Source organism: Tachysurus fulvidraco, chromosome 2 (assembly GCF_022655615.1).
Source record: "Tachysurus fulvidraco isolate hzauxx_2018 chromosome 2, HZAU_PFXX_2.0, whole genome shotgun sequence".
Classification (NCBI taxonomy): Eukaryota; Metazoa; Chordata; class Actinopteri; order Siluriformes; family Bagridae; genus Tachysurus; species Tachysurus fulvidraco.
In genome coordinates this window covers 23,023,326-23,033,325 of record NC_062519.1, presented here as the reverse complement: position 1 = coordinate 23,033,325, position 10,000 = coordinate 23,023,326, and the positions used below count along the sequence as shown (strand labels likewise).

General features: G+C 40.4%; 2 protein-coding genes across 2 annotated transcripts in view; one reads left to right on the top strand and one right to left on the bottom strand.

Annotated features, from left to right (window-relative positions):
• Nucleotides 1-5,308, top strand: part of rcn1 (reticulocalbin 1, EF-hand calcium binding domain) — a 6,286-nt gene extending 978 nt beyond the window's left edge. Inside the window, exons 2-6 of the mRNA XM_027152284.2 lie at nt 1,612-1,805; nt 2,013-2,191; nt 2,332-2,392; nt 3,925-4,124; nt 4,567-5,308. Of these exons, the coding sequence (XP_027008085.1) occupies nt 1,612-1,805; nt 2,013-2,191; nt 2,332-2,392; nt 3,925-4,124; nt 4,567-4,674 (742 nt within the window). The 3' untranslated portion in view covers nt 4,675-5,308. The remainder of the gene's footprint in view (nt 1-1,611; nt 1,806-2,012; nt 2,192-2,331; nt 2,393-3,924; nt 4,125-4,566) is intronic.
• Nucleotides 5,309-8,126: 2,818 nt separating this feature from the next.
• The window catches only part of zdhhc13 (zinc finger DHHC-type palmitoyltransferase 13), a 12,447-nt gene continuing 10,573 nt past the window's right edge, over nt 8,127-10,000 (bottom strand). Inside the window, exon 17 of the mRNA XM_027152261.2 lies at nt 8,127-9,244. Within this exon, the coding sequence (XP_027008062.1) occupies nt 9,100-9,244 (145 nt within the window). The 3' untranslated portion in view covers nt 8,127-9,099. The remainder of the gene's footprint in view (nt 9,245-10,000) is intronic.

The window sequence follows — 10,000 nt, the reverse complement described above, 5'->3', positions numbered from 1 at the left end:
GAGGTTAAAACCCTAAGCAGTATGTAATCAACATCTCCACTGAGTGCTTTATTAGGTCTCATACTTTACCTGTACACCAACTTATCCATACAGTGATCTAAATCGACCTATTAGAATGTGATCTGTGTGATTTTTGACCGTGGGAAGATCCTCGGTTCCAGATGACAGGCACAAGCGTTTCTATAACAGCCGATCACGTGGATTTTCACACATCGCCGTCTCTAGTGTTTACTCTGTAAAGAGAGAAAGATCTGGTTGTGCAGACAGAAACGTCTCGCTCAGAGATCACTGTAGAAGGACCAGAGCAGACAGAAACACTTCGGTAACTCCGATAATCACTCTGTACTTTGCTGACCAGAATTCAAAAGCATGTCTGACTACATGATGTTCCTCTTCTGTAAGCTGAGAACAGAAAGCTCAGACACTCCACTCCAGGGCACAGAATCAGTCAAACATCTGAAGACTGCCTGGACTGGTGAATTTGGATTTCTGCTCAGACACACAGATGGAAGGGTCAGAATTTGGCACCAACAGCATGAGCTCATGGACCCAACCTGCCTTGTGTCAGCGAGCCACTCAGTCATGGCTTGATAGACACGAGTGTGTATTCTGATCGTGTTCATGACCACAGTTCTCCATCATTTAATATCTGACTTCTAGCATGATCGTGCACCACGTCACAAAGTAAAATGACGAGGAGTTGAGTGTTTTTCGGCGGTTTTCCTGAATACAGATTTCCAGCATCTTGTGAAATCCATGAAGTCTTTGAGGCTGTTTTTAGAAACATCGGAGGCTTCTGCCCAGTTTTACTTGAGTGTTACTAATAAAGTGTTACTTTATTACAATCGGATTAAACGCCAGAGTTTCTTGTTTAACACAAATATTCATAAGTGATGAACAACTGCTTGGTTTTTAGAGGGCTTTTTGTTGTAAGTGAATCCAGCCAATGTTTTAGTTCTGGTGTAAGTTGAGAATAAAAAGGAAGGTCCCCGAGCGCTGCTATGTGCTGATGTGTACACTTATTACAGGGTGTCAGTCTGTCTGCTAGTGTGGTGAAACAGCGCTTTATCCATCTGGGATTTCTTTGGGACCCAGAAGGATAAAAGCAAAAATAAAAGCAAAAAGATTGGCCATTTGAAATGTCAGTTACTCCACATTATTTTGGAGTAGTCCCTCCTAACCCCCTTCCTCCCTCCCCCCTCCCTCTCTTCATCCCTCCCTCCTAACCCCCTTCCTCCCTCCCCCCCTCTCTTCATCCCTCCCTTCCTCCCTCCTAACCCCCTTCCTCCCTCCCCCTCCCTCTCTTCATCCCTCCCTACACCCCTCCCTTCCTTCCTCCCACTTTACCCCCTGCCTTCCTTCCTCCCTACACCCCTGCTTCCCTTCCTTCCTTCCTCCCTCCCCTTCTCTTTAGCCCTTCTTTCATTCCACCTTCCCTTCCTTCAACCCTTCCTTCAAACCTTATTCCTACTTTTGTGCTTTTTTCTGTGTAAAATTATCAAAATGAAAAAAATTGCCTTTTCTATCTGCCATATTTGTGCATCTTTACCCTCTTATTAACCTCTGTGTGTGTGTGTGTGTGTGTGTGTGTTGGTGCGTGCACGCGTGCAGTAAGATTGTGCATCGTATTGATGCCGATGCTGATGGGTTCATCACCTTTGACGAGCTGAAGCTGTGGATTAAACGTGTTCAAAAGCGCTATGTTTATGAGAACGTGGCTAAAATCTGGCGCGACTACGACCTGAACAAAGATGAGGCGATTGGTTGGGAGGAGTACAAACAGGCCACATACGGATACTACCTCGGTGAGTGTGTGTGTGTGTGTGTGTGTGTAATGTAACGTGGTAACGGATTCAGTGTTAAAAAAAAACTAGCTGAAGAACTGGAAGTGTGGGACGGTGAAATATAATGATGTAAAAGTGATTTCTGCAGTAAACACGGAGAAGCGTCTGGGAGGTTTGTGATGTAAGCCGTGATACGTTGTGATGACGTGACCTAATGTCCTCTTGCAGCGAACCCAGAAGAGTTTGCAGATTCCACCGATCAGTTCAGCTTTAAGAAGATGCTGCCCCGAGACGAGCGCAGGTTTAAAGCTGCCGATCTGAACGGAGACGAGAAAGCAGAGAAGGACGAGTTCACCGCTTTCCTCCATCCTGAGGAATTCGAGCACATGAGAGACATTGTTGTCCTGGTGAGTGAGAGAAGTTTGTACTAACTAACAACAACATGAGGGCTGAAATGATATATTCCGTGTAACATTAGCTGACGCAGTTGACTAGAAAGAGTCAATCGACACAGTTTATTAATCGAGTGTGTGTTTTTTTTGTGTAGGAGACGTTGGAGGACATAGATAAGAACGGAGACGGCTACGTGGACGAAGACGAATACATCGGTATGGAGATCGTGGCATTGTGTTTGTAACGTTTATCATATTGACAGCATTTTTCATCACCAGACTGAAGAACACTTGGTTTGTAAACACAGTAGCTGCAAACTAGACTTTACAGCCACTAATAACTTGTCCGTCACTGTGATGGAGGAGGGAAAGTCAGTTCAGTTGGAGAGTTGGTGGTGGTCTTTACTCTCGCTAGTAATGGATTTAAAAAGAGGATTAAAAATGTCTTGGTTGATAATTAGCTTAACCAGCACACACCGGCCACTTTAATAGGGACATGTGGACAGGGGACTCCGTGAATCTGGACTGCTGTACATCAGAACACTGGAGTGAGATGTTGACTCTTGGTTACTGAGCATTCCAACAGAATGAAAACAGTTACAGTTAGTTTTAGGTCAGTGCAAATATAATAATGATTGGCTAGATCAGAGTTACAGTCATCCATCCATCCACCCACCCAGCCCATCCATCCATCCATCTATTCATTCCAAATGTCTATCAACATACACCCAAAAATCCGTCCAACCATCTTCCCAAACACCCCCACCAGTACAACCACCTATCCATCTACCCATACAGCCATCTGGTGTATCCACCTTACAACCACCCACTGATCCATCTACCCATCTATTCAACCATATATCTAGCTTTTGTTCATTTTACTCATCGACCTATTCTCTGACCCATTCATTCATTCATATATCCAACCACCTACCCACCCACCTGTCCATCCATCTATCCATTCTTTCCTCAATCCACCCACCAATTCAGGCACCTATTTATCTACAGTATCATGTTCAGGCACAGGTACATGCTGGCTCTGACACCCGTCCTGGATGTTATCCTGAATGAGACTCCAGTCCATCACAGGACACCATGCACCTTCATTCATATCTGGGGCAATCAGCCTGTAGCCTGTCCATCTGAAGTGTGTGTGTGTTTATGATTGTGTTTGATTGTGTTTATGATTGTGTGTGTGTGTGCGTGTGCGCGCGTGTGTGTATATGTGTGTGTGCGTGTGCGCACGTGTATGTGTGTGTGTATGTGTGTGTGTGTCTGTGTCTGTGTGTGTGATGGCAGGATAGATAGTGGGATGTGGTAGCCTAGTGTTTAAGGTATTGGGCTACCAATCGGAAGGTCGTGAGTTCGATTCCTACATCCACCAAGCTTCCACTGCTGGGCCCCTGAGCAAGGCCCTTAACCCTCAATTGCTCAGTTGTATAAAAATGTAAGTCGCTCTGGATATAAGGGCGTCTGCCAAATGCTGTTAATGTAAATGTAGTGCCGAGTACTAACAGTATTCTTTGTGTTACAATGCTAATTCGGCAGCAAGCTAATCTCTTTGGCTTGTCTTTTTTCATAAACATTTCTGAGGATAGACTTGATGTCTTGCGATACATTAAAAAATGTATCGTCTGATGTAGTTATGAGTTTGCTATACATATAAGTGTATTTTTTATGTATTTTTTTTTTTTATTATTTATTTATTTATTTATTTATTTATTTATTTATTTGCACCTGAACTCCAGCGGACATGTTTGCACACGAAGATGGCGGGCCTGAACCAGACTGGGTGAAAACCGAGAGAGATCAGTTTTCCGATTTCCGAGATCTGAATAAAGATGGAAAGATGGACATGGAGGAAATCCGTCACTGGATTCTGCCTCCGGATTACGATCACGCTCAGGCTGAGGCGCGACACCTTCTGTACGAGTCTGACACCGATAAGGTAACTACAAGTGCAGTCTGTATCCTCAGTCGTACTCAGAACATACTGATGCTCTACTTACTGAAACTCTACTGACTTACTAAAATGTATGCGATTGCTGTAAGAGCGTCGAGTCCGGCGTGACGCAGAGGCTGCAGACGTGAGCTGCTGTTGATCCGACGAACCCTGGGATAGATGACGAGTAGTGCTTCGTTTTCTTAGTAGGATTTAAAAGTCTTCCAGGTCTTTAGGTCCATCAGCCAGTCCACCAATGGAGGTGGTGGAGTGTTTTCAACCCAGTGCTGAGTTTTGCTCATGCACCAACACAGACTATTGTCTTAATCCCCAGATCTTCAGGCCTTGAGGTTGCTCCACTCTTCACCTGGTCATGCTTCTCGTTTCTGTGATGCTCTTCTCTGCGGTATCAATCTGTGTAAAATAAACGTACGTATTTCTTTCGCAGGATCAGATGCTGACAAAAGAGGAGATTCTACAGAACTGGAATATGTTTGTAGGAAGTCAAGCAACAAACTACGGAGAAGATCTGACAAGGAACCACGACGAGCTCTGAACACAACACGAGCAAGCACAATAATTCATCATTTCTCCATTCACACCATTAATAATACTATACTATACTACACTAAACTACACACTGGCCCATCGGTAATCACTAAAACATTCTGAGGATGTGAAATTCCAGCACTTTCTCCAGGATCGTCTGACTGACTGACAGATCTACCGATTTGCAGATCTCTAATCTACCTCAGTGGCCTTCGTGGCTTTTTCTTCTGTTTGTGAGTGAATTAGAGACTTTACCTGCAAGTTTGTTTCACAGATTCATTTTGTTTAGTTGGATCTTTTTAATGATCTGATGTAAAATGTGTTTTGTATCTTTACTGATGAGGAAACACACACCTAGTGTTACACAGTCAATTACAAACCCAGCATCACGATAGGAATTTTTTGTTTCCTTTTTTAATTATATAGTATGTGTGTCAGGTTTCTGAGCATTGAATCTGATCACAGTTTTAAAAACATCTTCTTTTAACTTTGTACTTGTTTTACTGATTCATTTTATGGACTTGTTTTGCCAGAGAAACCCGGTCCAGTTGCTGAATAATAATTTGTGTCCCTGAGATTTCTTTTTCATAAAAAAAAATAAATCTTGACTATTCTGCACAGCCTGTGTGTGTAATCCAAAAGAAATGTCCATTAGTCTTCATTTTAATGTTTAGTTATTGACTTCAAACTGCATTCAAACACTTTGACACTTCCTTTAATATTTTTCCTGCAGCTTATGAATAAGTGGAAGTGAGTTAGCTGGGTATTAAAATCCGCCCGAATGTGCGTCTGTACGCTAAGTATCTTTTTCACCGTAACCACCAGCAGAGGGCGCTGTGTTGGGGGGGATAAAACCCAACACCTGTAACCTCCTGATACCCAGAATTTTCAGCTGTGTATCAGCAGAACCATCTGACTATTTCTGACTCAGTTCTGGCCCAAATTCTCAGTTGTGTAACACAAATATAAATGGAAGCAGTGTTGTATAAAGTAGTAGAAAGCAATACTTGAGTAAAAGTACAAGTATCGTACTAGAAAAAGACTTTGGGAAAAGTGAAAGTCACCTTTTAGAATATTACTCAAGTAAAAGTCTTAAAGTATCTGATATTTACTGTACTTAAGTATCAAAAGTCATTTTCTGATATTAAATGTACTTAAGTATTTGAAGTAAAAGTAAAATTTCAGTGATTTTTCGGTAGGCATAAGAGCAGGGGCGGTTCTAGGGTTTCATCTTTAGGGGTTTTAGCCCTCAGTGAGAATTTAAAACAAGAAGAGTTTTATATTATATGACCAGAGCCGGATTAACGCAAAGGCAAACTAGGCACGTGCCTAGGGCCCGATTGGCGGGATGGGGCCCAGACAGAGGGACAAAATATACACACTTATATATATATATATATATATATATATATATATATATATATATATATATATATATATATATATATAAAGATTTTCTGCAATATATATATATATATATATATATAAATTATAATAAAATGTACAAATGTCCTATCTACAATTTATTTCATTATTTATTAATTAAATAAAAATAGTGACGATGTTTATTTAAACCATAGACTGTATTTATATAGGCGCCAGCCAGTTAAGTCCGAGGAGACGTCAGACGTCAGAGCGGGACAACAAATATAGCAGGCAGGTGTGTTTTGAGTAGTAGGCTTTGAAGATGCTTTCGGGTGCGGCAAAGCGTAAAAAGAAAAAAAATGAAGAAGAACAAAAGAAGAGACAGCGGGGGGCTTTGCAAAAGTTTCTGTCGGGCAGCCGTCTGACGCGGTGGAAGATGCGGCGGAAGACGCGGTAAAGTCTGAATACCTTTAGTTTTCCATAGTTTAAATCCTCCATCCTTATATTTATTATTATTTATTGTTAGAAAGTTTCTAAATGGTCTTGATGAATGTGAAGGGGTCATGTTTGCCTTCTTGTTCTTAATTACAACATTTATAAATGTTGTAAGCTATTGCATTTTGCAGAAAATCTTAATTACAACATTTATAAATGTTGTAAGCTATTGCATTTTGCAGAAAATCTTAATTAAATGTGTTGATTAAATGTACACAGAGCAAATAAACTTATTTGCTCTGTTTACATAGTTTACTGACACCTATTGGTTATTTGCTGGTACTACTGCCTTAACAATGACACTCCCAATGGATGAGGATAATTTAATAGCATTTAATAGAGTCGTGTAATGACGTATAAATAATGAATATCAAAAAATAGTCTGATAGACTGTTTAATATACAAAATAACCAATTTGTAACTAAAGACTGGGCTATGTAAAATGTGAATTAACTTTTATTAATAACTTTGGTAAGTTTCAGATTTCAATTCATAAATAACATCGATGGAGGGGGGCCCAAAAAATGCAGCCTGCCTAGTGTAGTCCATTTATTTAATCCGGCTCTGTATATGACTACATATTAAGCCAAAAGTTATGGTATTATTAAATGGCAAAAGTGGACACCAACATTTTATGCATGATGTAATGATGCCAGTCTTGAATCAAATCAGTTCATGTGTGTGTGCATTCTCTACTAACAGTGTGTCCAATGAATGCAGTCATTAATATAAAATATATTCACAAAGACCAAATCAATAAATGTTATTTTTATTTAGTACTGAATGGATTGTTTGCATTAATATTTTGTTTGTGCTACAACTCTGGTAATAAGAATAGTGAAATTTCACTGCTTTTGGTTGCCGTATTGCGGCTTTCCGTCGATTAACGTTATAGATAAACGCCTCCAGCTCTGACTGCGCGTGCACGCTGCGCGTACCTGTGCTTCTCCTTTGAGCGTGCGTAATATAATCTAGGAGCAGTGATTCGCCAAACCTCCCTTATTGCAGTCGCACACATTTCTTCTGAGTTTATTTTGTAGTAACGAGTAACGAAGATGCTTAGTGGAAATATAACGGAGTAAAAGTATACATTTTGTCTAGGAAATGTAGTGGAGTAAAAGTGAAAGTTGACATAAATTTAAATAGCGAAGTAAAGTACAGATACGTGACATTTCTACTTAAATACAGTAACGAAGTATTTGTACTCTGTTACATTACAACACTGAATGGAAGTAAGGCGCTCTGGATACAGGCATCTGCCAAATGCTGCAAATGTAAATGTTTGTGCTAAAACTAAATGTTTGTTATAACGTCCATTGCAACAAAGAAAAACTTTCCTTTTCCTCACCTGCATCTCTATCCCATAAAATTTATCGTAATTGTCGAAGTTCAAATCTTAAAATGTTTCTATTTGGTCTCCGCTTGAGAATGAATCCTGTGATAAAGTCTGAAAGTCTCAGGCGTCATCGGGCATCAAGGCAGGATACACCCTGGAGGCACAGGCTCCCAGTGACCCGAGAAGTTCGGATAAGCGGTAGAAAATGAATGAATGAATGGTGCAATAAAAAACAAAGCAGTAAACACACGGGCCTGAGCAAATTCTTCAAAATGCATAGAAAGTTTACTAATAATAGAATACTTCAGTCATAGATATAAAGGTTAGAATTCTGTTTTTGCAGTTTTTTTGCTAAACTGCTATTTCACCACACAAAATGAACGCCTGCACAAACCAACAACAACAACAAAAAATGTTGCTTTTATTCCAAAGAATATCCTTCGGCACCGCAGGATAGTGCGTTTCTCCCTGGCTGTGAAACAACCGTATAAAAAAAGAGGACAAATTAACAGAGTAAAGTGGAACACGACTCAGGAGAAACCTGTTTTTTTTTCCTACCTATTTTACAAAAAAAAAAGGATGACTATGTTTACAAAAGAATTCAGAAGAAAATATTGTACATTGTATGTTTAATCTCATGCAATGAAGGCAAGGACAAGAGCTGCTTCCTTCCTTCGTTGTATGAGAAGTGAACATTTACGGATCTACGTTCGTAAGATGGTTAAAGGTTCTGTGATGTACACTGACTTGCATAAGTATTTTGATCCCATTGAACTGAAATTTGGATCATTTGGCATGAGTTTATATAAAATAGCCAGAAAAATCTTTGAAATCTGGTGGAATTTTGGTCCGCTCTTGGCCCAGTATGCGACAGCTTGTATTTTGGGTGTTGGACGTGTATGTGATCACAGCTTATGATTTTATTTGTAAATATATCTATAAACTGTATTCCAGCTGTTTTAGCACTATGAATTGTTTTATGTAAAGTCTTTTATTTAATTTTTTTTTTATTTAAAAAAAAAAAAAAAAACTTTCACAGAATCGAATCGATCCAACATATCAAAATGTGGAACAGTTCAAGAGGGTGTAAATACTTATGCAAGACTCAGGCGCATGCCTCACAGACAGACATGTATTTTTGGTCATATAGATCAGTGAGTAATGCAGATTATGTAAAAATGTGCCCGTGTGCAGTCTGTGATCACAATACAAATGTGCTCAGTGATGTTCGAGATGTCAGACAGGGTCTAGGCTGCTAAACATCTGATGGTCTCGGTTTAAACCCACGGGAAGCTCCTGAGTCCAGTCCAACACGAGAGGCTTGCACAATCCGCAGCAGCGCAGTTGGAAGAAGTTCACGAGGTTCTTCAGTACGCCACGGCTTCACACGGAGAAAGAAAGAGAGAAAGAAGAAGAAATATTTTAAAACCGGTGATTAGTCCAATGCCACTGTTTTACACACCCTACCTTATTTATCATAATCCTTATGCTCTTATTATATTCCTTTTGTGTTTATTTTATATTTTATTTTGTTTATCATCTCATGTTAAGTATCTGGCACCAAGACGTTAGCAGCCAGATCCTCTCTTGTGATTCTGTGATGAAGTTCGTTTGTCCAGCACATCGCACAAATTTTGAGTTTGGTGGCCATGTCTACAACCTGAACTCCATCATGTTCCTCAAACCTCCTGAACAATATTTCTAGTTTGTCAGGGTGCTGAAAGAGGGCGCTGCCGTTAAACAACACTGTTACCATGAAGACGTGTAGTGGATCGACAGCAATGTTGAGGTAGGTGGTGCGTGTCAAAGTAAAAATCCAGGACCTGAGGTTTACATGTCCATTCTAGGAGCTTTGGGTAGTGTCCATGACTCTGGTCACTCTGACGCTCTGCAGATACACAGCTTCATACGATACAGACGGGCAAGACTTCACTCCACACGCATCAGTGAGTTTTGGGCTCCTTGACGCTGTCACCGGGTCTCTGGTTGTTCTTCCTTGGAGGACATTTGGAAGGTTCTAACCACTGCATACCGGGAACACCATACAAGACCTGGGTGTTTTGAAGAAGCTCTGAACCAGTCGTCTAGACATCACAATGCGGCTCTTGTCGAAGTCGATCGGATTCTCATACTTACC